General features: G+C 52.9%; 6 protein-coding genes across 6 annotated transcripts; 5 read left to right on the forward strand and 1 right to left on the reverse strand.

The window, feature by feature from the left end:
• Window positions 1–260: 260 nt before the first annotated feature.
• Window positions 261–842, forward strand: SHO1 (Transmembrane osmosensor; the record flags this gene model as incomplete). Its single annotated transcript, XM_049344380.1, has 2 exons — window positions 261–269; window positions 318–842. 2 exons carry the CDS (start codon window positions 261–263, stop codon window positions 840–842), a joined length of 534 nt encoding a protein of 177 aa, XP_049198815.1.
• A 950-nt stretch (window positions 843–1,792) lies between these two features.
• On the reverse strand, window positions 1,793–3,066 carry J4E93_006468 (uncharacterized protein; the record flags this gene model as incomplete). The annotated part of the gene is made up of 3 exons (XM_049344381.1): window positions 1,793–2,823; window positions 2,873–2,911; window positions 2,958–3,066. 3 exons carry the CDS (start codon window positions 3,064–3,066, stop codon window positions 1,793–1,795), a joined length of 1,179 nt encoding a protein of 392 aa, XP_049198816.1.
• A 1,001-nt stretch (window positions 3,067–4,067) lies between these two features.
• J4E93_006469 (uncharacterized protein) lies at window positions 4,068–5,400 on the forward strand (the record flags this gene model as incomplete). Its single annotated transcript, XM_049344382.1, has 5 exons — window positions 4,068–4,275; window positions 4,339–4,420; window positions 4,468–4,605; window positions 4,652–5,119; window positions 5,169–5,400. 5 exons carry the CDS (start codon window positions 4,068–4,070, stop codon window positions 5,398–5,400), a joined length of 1,128 nt encoding a protein of 375 aa, XP_049198817.1.
• A 5,629-nt stretch (window positions 5,401–11,029) lies between these two features.
• J4E93_006470 (uncharacterized protein) lies at window positions 11,030–11,775 on the forward strand (the record flags this gene model as incomplete). Its single annotated transcript, XM_049344383.1, has 2 exons — window positions 11,030–11,059; window positions 11,122–11,775. 2 exons carry the CDS (start codon window positions 11,030–11,032, stop codon window positions 11,773–11,775), a joined length of 684 nt encoding a protein of 227 aa, XP_049198818.1.
• A 2,863-nt stretch (window positions 11,776–14,638) lies between these two features.
• J4E93_006471 (uncharacterized protein) lies at window positions 14,639–15,313 on the forward strand (the record flags this gene model as incomplete). The annotated part of the gene is made up of 1 exon (XM_049344384.1): window positions 14,639–15,313. The coding sequence occupies one exon, from the start codon at window positions 14,639–14,641 to the stop codon at window positions 15,311–15,313; it is 675 nt and encodes a 224-aa protein (XP_049198819.1).
• Window positions 15,314–18,477: 3,164 nt separating this feature from the next.
• Window positions 18,478–19,368, forward strand: J4E93_006472 (uncharacterized protein; the record flags this gene model as incomplete). Its single annotated transcript, XM_049344385.1, has 2 exons — window positions 18,478–18,722; window positions 18,774–19,368. The coding sequence occupies 2 exons, from the start codon at window positions 18,478–18,480 to the stop codon at window positions 19,366–19,368; spliced, it is 840 nt and encodes a 279-aa protein (XP_049198820.1).
• Between the last annotated feature and the right edge of the window lie 233 nt (window positions 19,369–19,601).

Consider the following 19,601-nt stretch of genomic DNA (forward strand, 5'->3'; position numbering starts at 1 on the left):
ACTTCGCCTGGTGGACGCTTGTCTTCATGTTCTTCTGCATTGCTGGCGTCACCGTCACAGTCGCCTCAGATGCCGAGAGGACGTATCATGTCGCAGTAAGTAGCAGTCACGGCATAACACGCGAATGCACTTGCTAATTCCAGCAGATCGTGGGCTTCCTTGCCGCCGGCCTGGTCTTCACCACCTCATCCGTCAACTCGCTCGTCTACTCGCCCGTCGCTCCCTTTGAAGCCGCGGCTGCCGGCTACATCCTCCTCTCCATGATCGCCGTAAGTCATGCCAGCACACCACCCACCAGTCCCAACTAACAAGCCCAGATCGTGTGGATCTTCTACTACGGCTCGCAACCGCAAGCCAGCCACCGCGCCTTCGTCGACTCCTACGCCCTGCACAAGGAGCACCCCGGCTCGCGCTCCTCCCGCCCCATCTCCAACGGTTACACCAACCGGCCCGAAACCCAAACCGCCAACATCCCGCCGCAAATGTACACATCCGCCCAACTAAACGGGTTCGAAACCTCGTCGCCCGTCTCCGGCTACCCCGGCGGTCCCGTCGGCGCAAACGGCCGCAACAGCTCAGCCCCCCAGTTCGGCGGCATGAACAACAATGTCTCGACTCCCACAAACGACGACGCAAACAACCAGCAAGAAGCTTCCATCGAGTACCCGTACCGCGCCAAGGCTATCTACAGCTACGAAGCCAACCCCGACGATGCGAATGAGATTAGCTTCCAAAAACACGACATCCTCGAAGTCTCGGACGTGAGCGGACGGTGGTGGCAGGCTAAGAAACCAAACGGCGAGACGGGTATCGCGCCCAGCAACTATCTCATCTTGTTATAAGAGAAGAAGAAGAGAAAGGGCGCGGAGAGACTGGTTCTCTTACACCAAACCCTTCTTTACGACCCTGCCACGAATGTTTCCTTGCCTTGTCAACTTTCTACTCTACAACTTCCACGTGCAACTAAGCTACATCTTCCGAAGGGTGCTCGCTTCGACAGCCAACGCGGAGCTGGAAAGGAGAATTTATGTGGGTGTTTCTAGGGCGACGATTGGATATTTGACACCGACACGTGCAACACAGAAAGTTGCGCACACGGGTGTTATAACTGTGGCTACCATACCTTTCTGCACGATACCCAAAGTTTCCCGTTTTTTTGTCTTTTTGTTTTTCAGTTCGCTTCTACATTCAAATCAGAGTAATTCTAAATCTTTTGTTCGGCTTTACTCTCGTTTGAAGCCATTGTGCTGTTTTACCTTCACACTTACAACTTAGCCTTCTTTCCTAGCCTTCTTGTTATGTATTCTATGTACTCAGTCTGTGTTTTGACTTTTCCAGCCTTGAATGCTTAACCTGGGCAATGGGTGTTTTTCGGCATGTGAGCGGGTGATTTTGGTGGTTGTATCTCATGAAATTGAGAGCGGTGGAGGTCAGCGCGAATTAAAGGACAGGCCAACATTTTGATAGTTGGCGGCTGTATGGAGGAGAAGAATGTATAGAAGCAACAACAGAGAGAGAGAAGTAAAGAATGCAAACTCGACTGAATCCATCAAAATGTACGTGCTTTGATTTCTGCGTGAAAGACTATGCCATCAACTCTCCGCGAGTAAAAACGTTTATAGTAAGAGAATGAAGATTGGGTATCTAAACGCCTGTCTAAGGAGGTGCAACCAACGCCTTGTTATATCCAAGTTTCGAAACGCCATATCCGTGCATAAATCTCATCCACGGTCAAGAAGAACCAAGACCCTCTAGCAATAACTCCGTCTCTCGGGATCGGCCACATAAACCTCTAAATAATATACCGCCTCCATCCATCAGGATAAAGACACTTCTTCCCACTATCATCCCGGCCCGTGCGAAAGCGCTCCCATCGCGCATCATACCCAGCGCCGAGAACAAGGATAGTCTCATCGTCGAGCCATCCGATGAGCCCCTTGGTCGGTCGGCCGCCCGGCACACCCGGAATACCTGCACTTAGAGTAGCGGACCTACCGTGTGGACCCCAAGTGGTAGGCTCATCGCCCATCTCGAACTTAGCGGTGGCCGTAGGGTATATATCTGAGAACGCGCGGGGCAGACCAGGGATCTTGGACAAGATACCATACTTGTGCTGCGACGGATCGGCTTGTGAAGAGGCATTCGTTGCGGTTATGAGGTCGTAGATATGGAGGCTGGATTTATCGGATGTCACGGCGAGGGTGGAGCCGTCGGGGGAGAAGGCGAGAGAGAAGACAGCAGCGGGGTCGACGCCTCGGCGGAGCTCTGCTAGTTTCGTGCAGGAGGGGAAGGACCATAGTCGGATGATAGTGCCCTTCTCGCTGGCTGTTGCGATGAGGTCGCCGTTCCTGCTTATGCCGATTGCGCGCAACGGGCTTTCGTGAGCGGGTATGATACTCACATTGCCCGTGTTCAGATCGTAGATCTTGACCTGGCCCGCCGCCCTTCCCGGAAATGCGACGATGCTCGTGCCCAGCTCACACAGCCCAAACGGGTTATTGACCGTCTCGTACTCCGCCGACTTGACCGGCGGCACCTTCATCTTATATATGCATATCGAGTTGAGCAGCGCGACGATCATGTGTGACTGCGACAGGCGCACGCGCTGGACGGGCGTCTTGAACTCGGTCGACGTGGTGAAGCGCTCGGTCTTGTCGTTCCAGATTTGGACCTCGTAGATGATGTCAGTGTCGTTGACGCTCCAGTCGGGGTCCTCAGGAGGTACCTTGTTCTGGGGGTACTTGGGCTGCTTCCCTCCTCCGACTAGGGCGATGTAACTCTTGTTGCCGAGCATCTCTGCGCAGCCGATGCCGCCGCCGACTTCTGTGGACGTGTTAGCGGGATGTGGTCGGTTTGTAGGATATGATGCTACCTCTGGAAATCTTCTCTTCGCATGTTGTAGACGAGAATACTGGAGGTGTTAGCAGGGGCCTTCAAGGTGTATGCGCGCGTCATACCGCGAAACCCGTTCTCCAAGGCTACCGAGAAGTGCGAACAGTCGGCGTTGAAGGATACCGAGAGCACAAAGGGCCCGGCGTCCGAGTCTAGAATTGGCCGGGTGTTCATGCTGGGCGCAGCTAATAGAGCAGATGTTTGTACGGGAGGTTGTTTCAACTGCTCAAGTGGGGCGTCTTGAGTGCAGTGCGGAGGTGGGTGGAGCGCTGTGCTGAGATATCTCGAACGTGAGGTAGCCTACGAACGGCACCGAGAGCGTTATCGCGGTGTATGAGAGTATGCTAGGCCCATTTTCTCAGCAGCGACTGAGACAGGCGAGAGTGAATAGCGGCGAGAGGGTTGGTTGATAGCGATATCGAGGGTCCACGGCTCCTCCAAGAGCTCGGTCACGCCCTCGGGATCCACCTGAGCTCTCCCGGCGCTAGCTGCTTAGAGCAAGCGCGACTTGAGGACCTGATGGATGAGCAACGATGCTTTTGGGCACCATCAGTTTGTTAATGTGACCGGAGAATTACTACCATCTCCCGCGCAGAGCCGCACGTGAGAGACGAGACTTTCCAATCTACCATTTCAAGTTCCAATGTTGAGCTTCGAGAGACCCTGATAAAGTACCCCGCTGAGTACTGCTATCAGGCAGAACAGCGCGCAGCCATTAGAAAAGCACCAACGCGTTCTGCTTGCCAACTAGATATACTTGCAATACAATTCGCGATCAATATCAATCCGCAATCACTCGTGTTGTACATCTTGCCGAAATCAGACGCGCCAGGTGGTCGCGCCAAGAAGGAGACTGCGACCGGGGTGTTTCCCGCTAGCGAGCCCCTTTGCATCGCGCAGGGAGTAGCTGCCAACGTCCCCAAATTTCCACGACGACACCGCTCCAACACCACACCTTAGACATACGCCCCCGTCTCACCCCCAAGCAGTCTCGCCTCATCGCCTGATTGTCTCCATTGCGTGTGCACGCCGCCCATCCACCACACCCATCACATTCACCGCCCCCGAGTTCATCATGTCTTCGGTACGACGCTCCCCAACACCACGTCTCCCTCAGGCCACGATGCCGCCCTACCCACCACCACACCACCTGCCATTGACCACACCCGCTAACAATGTCTCAGGCGCTTAACAAGACGCGCAGAAAGAAGAATGTCAAGAAGGGTATCCAGTTCTGTCTGATGGTCTGTGGTGCCTCTGGTACTGGCCGGACGACCTTTGTCAACACCCTCTGCGGCAAGCAGGTGCTCGGACACAAGGAGGTCGACGACCCAACAACGGCACACGTCGAGGAGGGCGTCAAGATCAAGCCCATCACAGTCGGTACGTCGCCTCGATAAGGGCCAATGGCTATCACCATCGCGTGCGGCTGCTAACACACATTAGAACTCGACGAGGAGGGCACCCGCATCTCGCTCACCATTGTTGACACACCCGGATTCGGAGACCAGATCGACAACGAGGCCAGGTAGGCATCTTCCAGGACTTACCACAACCCGCGCTTACCCTCCACAGCTTCTCAGAGATCGTCGGCTACCTCGAGCGACAGTACGACGGCATTCTCGCAGAGGAATCGCGTATTAAGCGTAACCCCCGATTCCGCGACGACCGTGTACATGTCCTGCTCTACTTCATCACACCCACCGGTCACGGGTATGTATGCCGAGCCCCTCGGCCAGCTTCAGCTAACACGCCGCAGTCTCCGTGAACTCGACATTGAGCTTATGAAGCGCCTCTCACCCCGCTGCAACGTCATTCCCGTCATCGGCAAGGCTGACTCCCTCACACCCGCCGAGCTCGCCGAGTCGAAGAAGCTTGTCATGGAGGACATTGAGCACTACCGCATCCCCGTGTACAACTTCCCCTACGACATCGAGGAGGACGACGAGGACACCGTCGAGGAGAACGCCGAGCTCCGCGGACTGATGCCCTTCGCTATCGTTGGATCCGAGGACATTGTTGAGATCAACGGCCGACGGGTACGGGCACGCCAATACCCCTGGGGTATCGTCGAGGTCGACAACCCCCGCCACTCCGACTTCCTGGCTGTGCGAAGTGCCCTCCTCCACAGCCATCTTGCCGATCTCAAGGAGATTACGCATGACTTCCTATACGAGAACTACCGTACCGAGAAGCTTAGTAAGAGTGTCGAAGGTGGTGCTGCTGCGTAAGTTTTGTCCCCGCTCCACTACAATATAAGTACTAACATCCTGCAGTGACTCGTCGATGAACCCCGAGGATCTTGCCAGCCAGTCAGTGCGCTTGAAGGAGGAGCAACTGCGACGCGAAGAAGAGAAGCTGCGCGAGATCGAAGTCAAGGTCCAGCGCGAGATCAACGAGAAGCGGCAGGAGCTCCTGGCCCGCGAGAGCCAGCTGAAGGAGATCGAGGCCCGCATGAACAGGGAACAGAGCGGCCAACTGCAAGACCACGACGCAGACGAGGCTTAGATGACGCCAACACACCTCGCTTTCAGGATCCGGCTGTTGCATCTCCTGCGGTCTTGGTCAAGCACGGGTAGCGCGCTTGCCACGGGAAACCATCGAGTCGTCAAAAGGTGTATTGATCATCACAGCTGCGGGCGTTTGTAATAGGTGGCTTGTGCAATGCCGACACGGAAGGGACATGGTCGGATGCCGGGCTTCATTTCTTCTTATTTGGGGGCCTTTCCATCTTTTAGCCGACAGTGATAGCTCCCTTGGATCACGTCTGTGGTTACACTGTCCTCGACATGACACTGCTTCTCGTATGTTTTCTTAGCTTTTTCGATACTTATTCCCCCGCCTTTTGGTCCTTCATGTAGGAAGTAGTAATTAACATTCTAATATCACCCCGGTGGTCATAAATGGTGCTTGTTATTCGTGGTTTGCTTGTGTGTGATGATTGGGTATCTTGCGGCTTTGCTCCTTCCTTTCGTGACTGCAAATTTTAAGCACGAGGAGTGCGCCTTCCACACATTGTCACTCACTCCACTATCGCGCATACCGGAGACCTTCCAGCATACACGTTCATCGACGATCACGTCTCTTCTCGTCTCCTCAACACGACGCCCACACTTGCTTTGTTCGTGCGCCTTCATGTACACTTACGACACCACAACTGTCGACTTACGCCACATCGCAACGTTTGTATACATACCCAGAATACGCTAGATTAGCTTGCTGTTTCTTCACCGATCAGTCTCGCGAATGCCGGGGGCGGAGGTGGGAATCTCGCTTTCTCGATTTTGGATATGGTGTGCATTGTTGTGTGGTGTGCAATGGGTTCACCGATCAGTTTCGCGAATGCCGTCGACCCCGGTTCGGCAGATTCTCACCGCACGTTCAAGTCAACGAGACGATATTTTCAAGCGAGCAAGCAAGCGGCATACATGGCGCTCGCCGCGACACGCGCAGTTTTGTCTCTGGTGGCAATGGCAAGTACAGCAGTAACCTGTTACGTCCAATGGGTTCAATCTGATTAATCATCGTAGTCAAGAGAAGGAAGACAGTAGAGCAGACATCACGCACTCGTCCGGTGGTTGACAATGGAAGAGGCAAGAATGAGGGTGATGAAGATACTACTGACGATCTAGACAACATCAAAAGACTTCGTTGCGAAGATCGTCGTCTTGCTGGCAGATCTCAGTGAACGCTGAGGTGCGAAGGCAAAGCCATTCACGTTACGCTCCGGCTGCGATTCCAATGACTCTATCATGAGCCAATGACAAGAAGCGGACGTAGAGCTGCGAGAGCGAAGTCAGTCACTTTACGTCCAGGCTCATCGAGGACAGTGGCTCCATGAAAAGCCAATGAGGAGTCAACCTGCAGCTCTTGCATACATCATACATCCCATACTCACTTTGCATGCGCCAACTGCAATATGGCCTATGGGTCGAATTTTCTCAAGGTGGACGATGATAGGGCCTCTCGTATGCTAGCTGTCGAGACTTTCACGCCGGGATTGACTGCGGACACACCTCAACATACTCCAAGTACATCCTGCAGTGCGAATATACCAGCCTCCGCGGTTGCCGACAGACTACTCACGGAGAAGACCGCAATAAGCAACTACTGCAGTCAGCTCTAGGCCTTTACCCCAGGTCTTTCGTCCACCAAGCGATGCTCCCGCACCGGTCAAATACTGCACGTCATGGTAGCGGGTCGTTTCGACCCATTCCATCCTGTCTGATCGGTCTAGTCTGCAAGTGCCGATGCGGCTTGCTCTCATGCTTTTGCCGTCGGCTTCTAGTCTTGCAGAACCACTCACCGGTCACATTGCGCGCAAGACGACATCAGGCGTCACCCTCACGACAAGATCTACCAGCGAGTAGGATGACCATGGCAAAGAGATGATGTTGATGACCATTGCAATGGGTTTCGATATAACTCACTGCAGTAGTCGTTACATACGGCCGAACACTAGACAATCAAGAGTCGCCCGTGCTCGTCGGAACGGCATCCTATCTATTGAGATTCAGGGCTTTTACATTTGAAGGTGGAGATAAATCAGGGGTTAGCCTGTCGTCCTTTAGCGTAATACCGGCTTTATCCCTGGTGCTTTGGGGATTGACAGACACCACGGCACAGCGGCAAAGCGAACGCGAAAGTACGCACGCATCGGAGCTTCACCATTGATTTAGACAAGTTTCGGAGTCATACTCGTCCAGTCATCTCCTGCCAGTTTGAACATGTCGATCCTGATCACGTCAACGGCCTACACCTGGCCAAACAGACGTCTTCAGATCTCAAGATGGTCCAGGGACTGGCGTACTCCCCACACAGTGGGTATATCGGCCCGCTTCTCGCCAGATTCCTCTGGTCTGGCCTCTCATGCTTCCCTTGCGTATCGGACCACGATGCCTTCAAGATAGATGATCTTTGACAAATCCCTCAACCAGACATGAACAACCCGGTGTCAGACCCTTTCCGTGTCGGTCCGCTTGCACATCTTCGTATGCGACATCGGCATACCGAACGTCGCCGACTCTACACGCCATGTTCTATGCGTCTCTTCACCGTTCAGATCCCAGGATGGTCAGGATGTCAGACTCGTGGCTAGATGACATTGGCTTCATTGAACGGAGTACGCCCGGCCGGTACTCTATCTCGTGTGGGTCCAGGAGCAAAGCCGAAGCGCAACTATCCGTCCACGTCTCGGTGCCAGTCATCAATACAGATGGGTGCAGCCGATGCGAATATGGCTAACCGTCGCTGCATCATGCCGGAGATCGCCCCAATATGGATTCCTTCGTTCGTTTTCGCGAGAAATGGTATCATGGAGGCGAGGTGAAAGCGTGCAGATGCGTGAGACACGCAGACGTCCTGGTCTATTATGCAATGCCGTCCCAGGAACATCTCCTGCATGTGGTCCTGGATCGAATAAACGCCACAGCCAAGTGGCGGCAACGGCGGCGGGGAACCTTCACACGTACCAGGTGCCAACAGAAAGTCGACGCGTTATCTCCTCCTCGTACACGCGGAATACAGCGCAAAGAATGTGTTCTCGACCGGCATACATAACCGACAGCTTTGTGTATGAAACGTATGAACCGAAGTTCGTCGATCGGTAGAGCGTTTGGTTCTCTGGCTTGCGTGCATGGCGCACGCCCCTAACCCCACCTTTTCCCAACGGTTCCACTTTTTGACCAGATCCGGCTGGAGATGTACAACCATTATCATCATAACCGCGCAGTGCGCGGCTGTCGTTATTATGCTCGGATGTCGACGCAATGACTCGAAAAGTTCTTTGGGACCGAGGCGGCGATTTGCCGGTTCAGCTGGCTACTAACGACCCACTGCCTATCAGCTGCCGCGAAAGCTGCGAACTCTATCGTCCCTCGCGACACGCCTTCCCGGCTGTGCTACTCAGCAGAGCAGCATGTGCACTCCTTTCGTGCCGCGTCTGCAACAGCGTTGAGCGTGTAGTAGCTGGCTAGTTGACCGTACATCTCGGCCACCACTCATTCATCATCAGCTACTGCAGACTGCTGCGAGGCGCCAGGAACCGAAGACTAGACACACGCTCGGATGGGGAAAGCAGAGCCTCCTACTAGCTGAATTCAGTTGTACTGGATACAGGATCGAATCATAAATCCGGTTGACGCCATCTTATGCAGGCAGGGTCCCACCGGCGTGGTTCGGGAATGCCAGGTGATGCAGGTCTCAACACAGCCGCCAACCGCACGTCAGCTACCCACCTTCAGAGTTTTCAGGAACGTCCGTCAGTGTGCAGAAATGCACAGTAGCCTGGCACGCGCTCGCCGAGCTCACCGGAGGATCGAAGTCACCTCATCAAAACGAAGATTGACGGACTGTCCTTGAGGCCAGTCAGGATTGATGTTCGCGTGAGCCGCTTGGAGCGCGGCGGTAGTCTACGCACGACCACATCCGGAAATACATCTACAAGGTTATTCATTGGATGCAGATTAACTTTACCCTCTTTGATGTGCATTACTCCGTAGTCTACAGAACTGTCCCGGCTGTGAGCGATTGGGTTTACCAAGTGGCCACCAGGTGTTCTTTCTTCGTCGCTCAATGCAGGGACCCAGCATCCGACCGAGCCTTGCATGCATGCAATACCAGGGGTTTCGTCACCCACCCCCTTCAACGTCGTCTGCATCGAGATGGAGTGGACCCATTTCCTCATATGAGGATAGATGCGTTCAGCGAAAAGTCTAGACTCGCCAATCGGGTTGCAGATCGGCTGGGGAAGGAAAAGTATCCCTGTATACGCTAGCTCAGCCACCCACCTCTTACCGAGTCTGAACGGAGTCGCTCTTCAGCGCCGGGAGCAGGGGCATGACTTCCCCGAAAGCTGAAATCTCACTAGCTGCCTAGTCTAAATCGTTCTATCCAAGGCCATTGTGCACTGGTATGACCACCCGACTTATTCTTGCACGCGACTGCGGCGGTAGAGCTAGTAAAATGGGACCCTCTGACAGTTCCGTCATCACGCACAACATGCTGCCTGGCGTGAGCGGGTACCACTTTCGCCTTCACCTGTGTGCCGGTGCTGGCGTAACCGACTGCTCTGTCATTAGTTGGAAACTTTCTTTTGTACAACCCTCCCGCTTCCTCATCCTACCATTGGTGAAGTCGTTTAGCTACTTCTTCCTCCTTTACTCGAACCAGGTACCAGAGCGATAGTACATACTACACCTGGTGCGACGTGAAACGCCACCAGATCACGTAAACTCACATTTCTACACTTCCTTTTAGTTGGCTTCTTAATCGTACATCTTGTCTCACCTGGGCCTCTCTTTTCACCATCATCCATCTTCCCACGCACTGAGCTTGACACCTCTTCACCACTTCTTATCATCCAAGACGTTGTGAGAGCACTCTTCCACAACTATGGACAGACCGCAAGTTTCGATACCACCCGTGAGTAGTACCATCAACATCGCATACAGCTCCAACCTACTGACCCCAAACGCTAGGCTGCGAATATCCTTGGTGTAGGTTTCTCTACTCCACCGACGTTTTTGACTTGAGTCATGATACTGACATACGATCTGGTTCTCTAGACCCTCGGCACTGGTGAGTACCTCCGAACGTTTTGTGGCTAAGGACTATGCTAACTTGAGTAAAGTGTATGCAACCCCACGTCAAACCCTTGACCCCACGAAGCACTTGCTAACAAAGGTCCGAATGCAGCTGCTGGTGTATACAAATCATCCCACAGTAAGTGTCACACGCATCAACATCGCACATGACAGTTCGCTGACTTTACCGAAGAATATGGACCAACTGGCGGCGGAAGAGCACCGAAGGCCTTCCGGGCACCATGCTGATACTCTGGTCAATTTGTGCGACACCCCACATGAACGAGCCCGTTCGACTCAGCTAACCACAGGATGCAGGCGGCGTACCGTTTGGTGTATACGCGATTGTTCAGGTATGCCATCACCCACCGCACAGTCCGTCTCCCCCTTTACTTACGTGTGATTAGAACTTCAACTTCGCCCTCAAATTCCAACCTCAAGCTTTCGCCAGTCTCACCCTAATCGCGTGGGGTCAAACACTCTACTACCACAACAAATGGCGGGTCTGGACAGCTACTCTGGCGACTATCGCTCTCGCAGCTAGCTTCGGTATCATGGAACTCATCCTCATTCTTACACTACGCGTAAGTCATCCGCCCATTCCATATATGTGTCCCGGCAAAAGTCACTAACGAATACTGTACAGGGGCCATACAGCCGCGGTGTCGAATGGCCCATGATGCTCATGGCCATCTCCGCATCCGTCATCCAAGTCATCGGCCTAATCCCGCCTTACTTCGAGCTCGCCAAGCGCAACGGCCGCGTCATTGGCATTGACTTCTGGTTCCTCACCATCGACTACCTCGGCGCCTTCTTCTCGCTCATGGCCGTCGTCGCGCAGCAATGGTTCGATGCTCTCGGCGCTAGTCTATACATCGCCTGCATGGTCCTCGAGACTGGTATCTTTGCTAGCCAAGCAGTCTGGCTATGGCGTGTCCGACATGTGCGCAAGGAAGCTAAGAAGGCGGGCAAGACATATGATGAATACGTTGCTGAGAATAGCGGCAAGAAGTTGCCGAGGTGTGGGAGTGAGGAGACGTTTGTTGATGTTGAGACGGGGTGTGAGAAGAAGACAACGATTGGAGGTGGTGAGTATGATGCTGGCACGGCTGAGAAGCTGGTCGAGAAACCATCCACGACCCAAGAGGAACGCGTCGATGCTACGGAGGCGACTGCGACGCCCGCATCGACATCAACGGCCACCTTAACGCCCATATTCACTTCGATGACAACAGCACCATCACCCGACGCCGTCCAGGCTCCCCCACCTGCCGTCCTGAAGAACGACACGTCCGGTTGAACACCTCTTTCTGTATCGTCCTTTTCCTTTGGAACTCTTGCACGGCGCTGCACCTACAATTTTCCGACTTCTTCATGTCCTGTACGATACCTCACGATGGCAATCACGGCGTACCATCTTTCCTTTCCTTTCCTTTCTTTCCTCAATCTGGCGACGATGGTTAAAAGCTCTTCCCGCTCCTCCTCTGGTAGGAGGTCAAAAGCTCGTTTCCTTGCAAAAAGTTGAAAATCACTTGGGTGGCTATCTGCTATGGTCTATGGTGTTACTTGGGGATAGGGATAAGTCAAACTGCTGACCAGTGTGCGTTGGCATGGCACGGCTTGTACGAGTAGGAGTTTAAAACTAATAACATGGTTGCTCTAATAGTGCGGACCTTGGTTGAGTTGCATTGAAGCTAAGGCTTACAATCGACACGTAATCTGACAATGCGCGATAGTCATACGGGCTAGTGAGATGTCTTTGCTCGTACGGTATTGGAGTGCCTGTTTATCTGACTACAGTTTGCTACTCTCTTCAATCCATTTCCTCCCCCCATCAAATGATACCAAGGGCAATGATCAACTCAACTTGCTACTCATCATCCATTTGAGCCTTGCCTCGCTGTTCCTTATTCTCAGGACCAGGTCGCTTAGTCGACACCGTACCTTTGAGCTTCGCAGTCTCAGCAACACCCTCACCCTTCTTGCTCATCTCGCCCTGCTTGGAAATTTGGGAGCTGTGGTGGGTGTCACCATTAGACAAACCCTCTTGCTTTCCAGACATGTAGTTGAAGCTCCTGGGTTTTCCGCGCGGATCGGCCTGTGGTGTTACTTAGCAATCAAGAAGTGGAAAAAAGTGTTACATCATGTACGAACCGGATCGGCTACATGTGAAGGTGCAGCCCCGTGACCCATAGCCTTCGGGCCCAACTCTTCATTTGGGTCCGGCCTGCCAGCACCAGGTGCGCCGGGATCGCCTTTCATAGTGATCTTGTGGCTGCGCATGTTTTCCTCGTTCTCGCCAGCCATCTTGCCTGGCATGGTTGGATGCGGCTGAAGATTGGCCGCAAGGTTCTGCTTTGACGAGGGACGCAGATCTGAATTTATAGCGAAATAAAGACCGCCGGTGAAGGCCATGGCTACACCTGCGAACTTACTAAAGATACACGTTATAGGAGGATCGGGATGAGAGTTGCGAAGGCATCAAAACGTACAATGTGAAATCGCTATTCTGCACCTTGGGAATGATGGGCTCGCTGGCATACTGCCTGCTCTGGGCGCCATTCCGCAGTGGATGAGGTCTAGCGCTACGGGAACATTTCGAGCCCTGTATAGTAGTGCCTGTAGCAGAGGCAACTCGCGGCTTTGTAAAGCGAAGTAGCGGCATATTGAATCACATAGATGTGTATACTAAGTGTAATGTGTGTGGAGGGAATGATTGGTAGTTTGTTTCCATCTCCCATGATATTTAGACAATTGGTGCTAGGCCAACATCAGGTTCCAAGGTTATCGTCAAAGCGCGCGATGTGATGCGTCATCGATTCGGCGGAGCCATCTCCGGGACATGAGTGTCGTGTTTAGAAATGGAAAAAGCAGTACGTGCGCCATGGAATGCATGAGAACGCATAAAAACGCGTTTCATCAGAGATGCATGGTAGGATGACGTCTTTGCGGGGTGCGGGCGCGTGTCTGGGGAATTGAAAGCGCCGGTTCTGGCTAGCGTGGTGAATACGTCATGGTTCGTTCGTGATGACCCATCAGCGACGAGCTGATTACAACTACTCAAGATACATACTCTATCTATACGCAACGGCTATCCCAGCTCTCGAGTATCACACGTTCAAGTGACATGTGCCGTCGTGGTAGGGTGTCCAATGAGCGATCTAGGCAGTGAATCTCATGGGCGAGCTAAGCAGCTCTGCCACACGACACGTACGAGCACCCTTCAACGACGACGACAACAACCCATGCACTCGTCTCAAATGTCTCAATATGACGAAAGGACATATTATGGCTGCGCATCCAACGAAGGCGAATCTAGAACTATTGCGACAGCAGCTCGTTCGCACGACGCTCAACACACTACCTCACACCGACGATACGACCACGGTTCTCTCACACGGCACGATAATTCCCCAACACATGCGGAATACAAGCAATTCAAAAACAGAGGTCGTCTCGTCCAATCGGGTGTCAAGCGTCCACGGGTACCTATCTTCCCGGCTTTCTCTTTTCCGCTCCGCCCCGCCCTACTCACTACTGCTAACCGAGAGGGTACGTCTTAGTAGAACACGGAAGAGCACGCTTTGTAGCTGCTTCCACGTACTGTATATGAAAAGAACGCTTTATATCATCTCAATGATACATGTTCATAATTATCAGTTTCCGTGCCGACACTAACGATACACTGACCAAAGCATCATTCCACCAGCATGATCTCGAACGAATTGTTCTCATCCCCAGGCCTGACGGCACCACAGCTGAAATCCTCTAGATGAGTCCACATTCTCCGTCTCGACTACTGGCATCGATGCCATGCAACGTTTCCCCGCTGTGCTTGTCCTCGATCGAAAAGGCCGAAGAGTTCCTCTGCGTCCGGGTGGCGAGACCATCAAATCTCTTCTCCCATCTCTCTGTTTTCCACAAGCAGTCACCTAACTATGGTCGTTTGCCTGTTGAATAAGCGCGTGCGTTGTCTATCATGCTCATTCGGCCCGTCCAAGAGTCTATTCATCCGCAACTGTCCGGAGTCCACGGAATCCGGTCGAGAGCATCGGTGTAACCATATAACCTTATCCTACATATATATAACGTTGCTTGCAACACAGACTCGATAAATCCAGAGTACGCGATCACCACGTCCGTTCTCATCACTCGCCAACACCATGGCCGCACCCGAATTGCAACTTTTCATATCCCCAGGATCTTGCGCTACGGCTGCATACGCTCTACTCATCGAGTCTGGACTTCCATTCTCGACCAAGGTCATCAACGTCTTTGAGGGCTTCCCCGTGGATGCTCTACATCTCAACCCGAAGGGTAGAGTACCCATATTGCACATAAACGGCAAAATCATCACGGAGATGCCAGCCATTATGATGGCTATCGCACAGCTCGTCCCCGACAGAAAGTTCCTCGGGGAGACAAACCTGAAAGCCGTTCGGTGCTACGAATGGTTCAGCTTTCTATCCGGAGAGCTGCATACGCTGGGCTACTACCCCGTCTTCCGCCCACACTACTTCATCGACGACAAGGCCACATGTGATGAGCTGCGGAAGAAAGGTCTTGAGAAGGTGGGGAAGTATTATGGTATGATTGAGGACAAACTCGAGGGCTTGCATGCAGTAGGAGATAAATTTACCGCTGCGGATGTGTATCTACTGCCCTTTTATCGCTGGGGCATCGCCTGGGGGTTTGCTATGAAGGAGAAGTATCCAAAGTATACCGCGCTTATCGAGAAACTGGTACAGCGGGAAAGTGTCAAGAAGGCGTGTGAGATAGATGGTATAGAGCCACTTTCCGCGGATCTGCTCAAATTACCGCAGTTGTTGGTGAAGTAGTCGCAGGTTATGCTTGAGAGTACAGGAGATCTAATACACAGCGCATAGCCTTGCACTGAGTGAATTCTGTGCAATGCCCGGGGATGTATTGAAAAGTACATGTAACGCGAGCGATGGACGGGTTGAGAAACCTCAGTAGTACCATTTCCCTTCTTCGGGCTCTGTGACTGGTTTCGAAGAGAGCGAACAATGTCCGATACCTGTAACCACCTCATTCTCTGTAACACCCCATTGAACTTTGGCTAGGTGCGCATCGACATCGCCAGGTGGAGGGTGACATGCGGCGCTTATCGCAAGACTGCAAGACGCCACAACAGGCACCCTTATCTCCCTCTTTCTAAGACCCATAGCACCAATTACAGCCACCAACGCAAAGAGAACGAAGAGCAGAATTACAAGGCTTAGGGCGGAGAAGCCGACTGCTGATGTCGATGTCGCGAAGGAATTACGGGTATCACCGCTCACCGAGGGACTGAAACTCCACGTCTCGGTGCGAACGAGAAAGAACGCTTGGGACATTAACCAGTGGAGCGTAGCACTGATGACAAGGAGGGGGATACTCCATCTGTACGGCATTTGCAAGAAGTATGTGCTTCTTTGATGGCCATACGGCTGTGTGACTCTCAGGCCTTTCCTAGATGTCCCGAGGTTGTTCCACTCTTGGGCAGCAGCCATAGACGTACAAACTATGTTGATCCAGAAGTAGCAAAAGGATAATAGAACCTGCGGGACGTTGGAAAGCCAAGCACTCCATAGAGTAGCTGTTTCTTCGCTTACGGCAGGGTTCATGTAAGAGGTCGAGGACGTTCCCCATTTTGAGCGTGAGACTAGAGCGCCTGCGAGGGCGCCACCACACAGGAGTACGGAGAACACGCATCTGGATGGTCAGCCAAGCGTCTGGTGATGAAGTGAAGATACTTACGAAAACGCGTAGACTTTCGAAGCTACATCGTGGTATGGGGAGAAGTACGATCGTGAATACGGAAGCCAAGCGCCCTCCAATCGTAGATGAAGATGTTCGATCTCTTTGTTGCCACGATTGTTCCCAATTTTTGGAAGATCCTTTCTTGATATCATTCCCTCTCGGCTAAGTAGACACTTGTTGATTGTATGACGATCTCTTTGCTCCAAGAATGAACTGGCAGCGTCTCCCAAAGTGACCAGGTAAGCCGATCGATCTGTGATAAGCACCGAGAACATGACAGCAAGCTTGATAAAGTTGAAGCATGCTACCAGAATAAGGAAACGCTTGCTGACTTGCACTGTACTAGGCGTTTGGAGTTCCTTTTTGGAGGCGGCTTCTGCTACATGTAAGTAGACGCCGGTCTGAAGCTTGCCGTCTTGCCCAAGGTTTGAATAGTCGAGCCATTGAGGCGAGTCCGCGATGAGATCTCCTAATACCGAACGACCTCCGATGGAATCGGTTTCCACGTAGTTGCCGTCAACCTGCGAAGAAGTGGCATTAATCCGGAGAACCGCGAGATCGATAGCCACCCTGTCTATGGCTAGGAATAGATCGCCGTGGATTGAGTTATGCTCTTTGGAATATGGCTCATTCCACTGGTGAGCTGACAGGGACCAGTAATCTCCTTTAGTCCAGGTGTGGTTGTCAGTACTGTCAGCTATCTGCCTCCATTCTTCTGACGCAATGTCCATTGTTTTGATCATGTAATCATCTCTGTTCGTGATGACCTTAAACACTGAGGCGTTGTAGCTGATGAAAATAAGCTTGCGCAGTTCTGAGGCTCATCCGACACGTACAACATGTGCAACGGTGTTGATGATAATGCCAACACGAAGCAGAGGAATCTGCGACTCCACGGAATTGCTCGCATATTGCGATTACTCAGTCGACCAACATCAAGCCACTCTTCTCTTGCGTGCGCAGCATCCAGGTCTTGCCGTGTGGGGGAGTTTAAGACTTGCATGGTATAATTTGACGAGGATAGCAAGAGCGTGCTGAGTGCGTTAATGAGAACATGCAAAACGGTGTTCCACTTAGAGGCCTGCGCCTCATCTCCCTCGATGATCGTGGATATACCCTCATTATCATAGCCAGATTTGCTGGTTGCTCCGACGACGATAAGAGCGATGTTGCAGGAAAGGACGAAGAAGGACATGCAACAACCGAAGAGCACCCCCATGCGCCACCCATGGAAGCGACTTCTTCTCAGTCGCACGTCCCAAGCTTGTGTTACGTTCCTAATCCGGCGTGGAAGCTTTGGTAGTGTCCAACGTTGTGGCATTCTCAGCATAGTATTGTTGGACGCGGTGGTCTTGGTGTCCGTTGTGCGTTGCCTGCATGGGTCAGCCTTGCGTGCAAGACTCTGGTTTATGGATTTGCAGCTCACGCGATTGGGCCGCCTGCGTGAACTTCATCTTGCAAGGTCGACTTATTGTTACTCGAGGTGCTCCCGTGTAGCGAAGCTTCTGTAGTGCGCTGCTGCATGTGCATGAGTGGTATGGCATCGTCAGATTCCCCGTAGTCTACACGTAAAGGTGGGACAGAAGGTGCCGGCGAGAGGTGCGCATATTCGTGAGTCTTTGACATGCTTGGTAGTAATGACACTATTGAGAAGAGAAGAAAAGAGAAGAAAAGATGGAAGTGGTAAGCTTACGAGGGGCGAGAATGCTTATCGGTATGGCAGCATCTTGACAAGGCTGAGACCGCAATCGTAGTGGCTGTCTTGAAAACGGCCCCCCGTGTGCTTGCACAACCACTTTTGTGTTATTCTATTGGTAGGTCTGTATGGAAATATGCATGTAAGCCGGGCGAGGCTGAGTCTACGCGAGTGTGCATATTATGCTGCCTGAGCGTGCGGTACTCGACGAAGCTACGCGGGCTGTCGCACATGCTCGTCATGGCAGATGTTACCTATGTATTGACAATGACATATCGGGAGTAGTGTACGCTTAGAACGCGCAGCCCAGGTATCCGCAAGGTGGTTGACGTTGGTAGTTTTCGGGCGGGGTGGAAGAAGCTGGAAGTTGCGAGTTGATCGTGACGCGGGCACGTGAAACGAAGTTCCGCGGCTGTGACCTCATCAAGTCAGCACAGCCCTAACGCATCTCACCCAACCTTCATCCTTCCACCTCCACCCACGCGCACTCGAACCACTCACTTCGCATCGCACAAACACGACCATTGCGACAAATCCATCACGATGGGCGCACCGAAATACCAGAACGTGCCTCAGCGCGACTCGCTCGACGAGGCGGCGCCCGCGCCGTCATATTCGCAGGCGCCACCCAGCTACCAGGCGGCCAACGACCCCCAAGAAGCCCTCCTCAGCGGCGTTCCCCGCGGCGAAAACGACAACCTGCCCGATGACTTCAAGTTTGGCGGTGTGGTGGCAGAGGCGACACTGGACATCCGGATGGCTTTCATCCGCAAGGTCTACGCCATCTTGTAAGTATCCACGCCTCAAAGACATGTGTCGCACGCACTAATGCCATACAGGACCGCCCAACTCCTCGCAACCGCCGCCGTCAGCGCCCTCTCGATGATGTCGGAATCGTACAAGAACTTCATCCAGCAAACGCCGGCGCTCATGTGGGTGTCGCTGATCGGCTCCTTCGTCTTCCTCGGCCTCACCTTCTGGAAGCGCAAGTCGTACCCGACCAACCTGCTCTTCCTCGCCGGCTTTACCGCCATGGAAGCATATTCCATCTCCGTCATCGTCTCCTTCACCGACTCCAGAATTGTGCTGCAGGCCCTCTTCTTCACACTGGGCATATTCATTGCACTGAGCCTGTTCGCCTGCCAGAGCAAGTACGACTTCACGCACTGGGCACCGTACCTCTTTGGCGCGCTGTGGGTGGTGGTCCTGTTCGGCTTCATGTCCATGTTCTTCCCCCACAGCAGCTCGGTTGAGCTAGGATACGGCGTCGTGTGCGCGCTCATTTTCTCTGGCTACATCCTGGTGGACACACAGATGATCATGCGCCACTACCACGTCGAGGAGGAGATTGCGGCGTCCATCTCGCTCTACCTCGACATTATCAACCTGTTCCTCGCCATCCTGAGGATCCTCAACTCGCAGAACAACAACTAGGCGGGAGGAATAATAGCAGGGACTGTAGATTCACTTGGGAGAAATTGTACGGCGTTATGGGTATTGATATCACTATGATTGGAGCGTGTGGGTGAAGGAGCTGGGTATGGATTATCGTGCTCTATGTTACTTAGCTTTAGTTGTATAATACCACTTTTGCACTTCTCCTCCGTATCCAAGCGACGACCAGAAACTCAGCGATGAGATGCTATAGACAGTTCTTGAGCCTTCCA

This window comes from Alternaria ventricosa, assembly GCF_023758065.1.
Source record: "Alternaria ventricosa strain BMP 2768 chromosome Unknown scaffold_10, whole genome shotgun sequence".
Taxonomy (NCBI): domain Eukaryota; kingdom Fungi; phylum Ascomycota; class Dothideomycetes; order Pleosporales; family Pleosporaceae; genus Alternaria; species Alternaria ventricosa.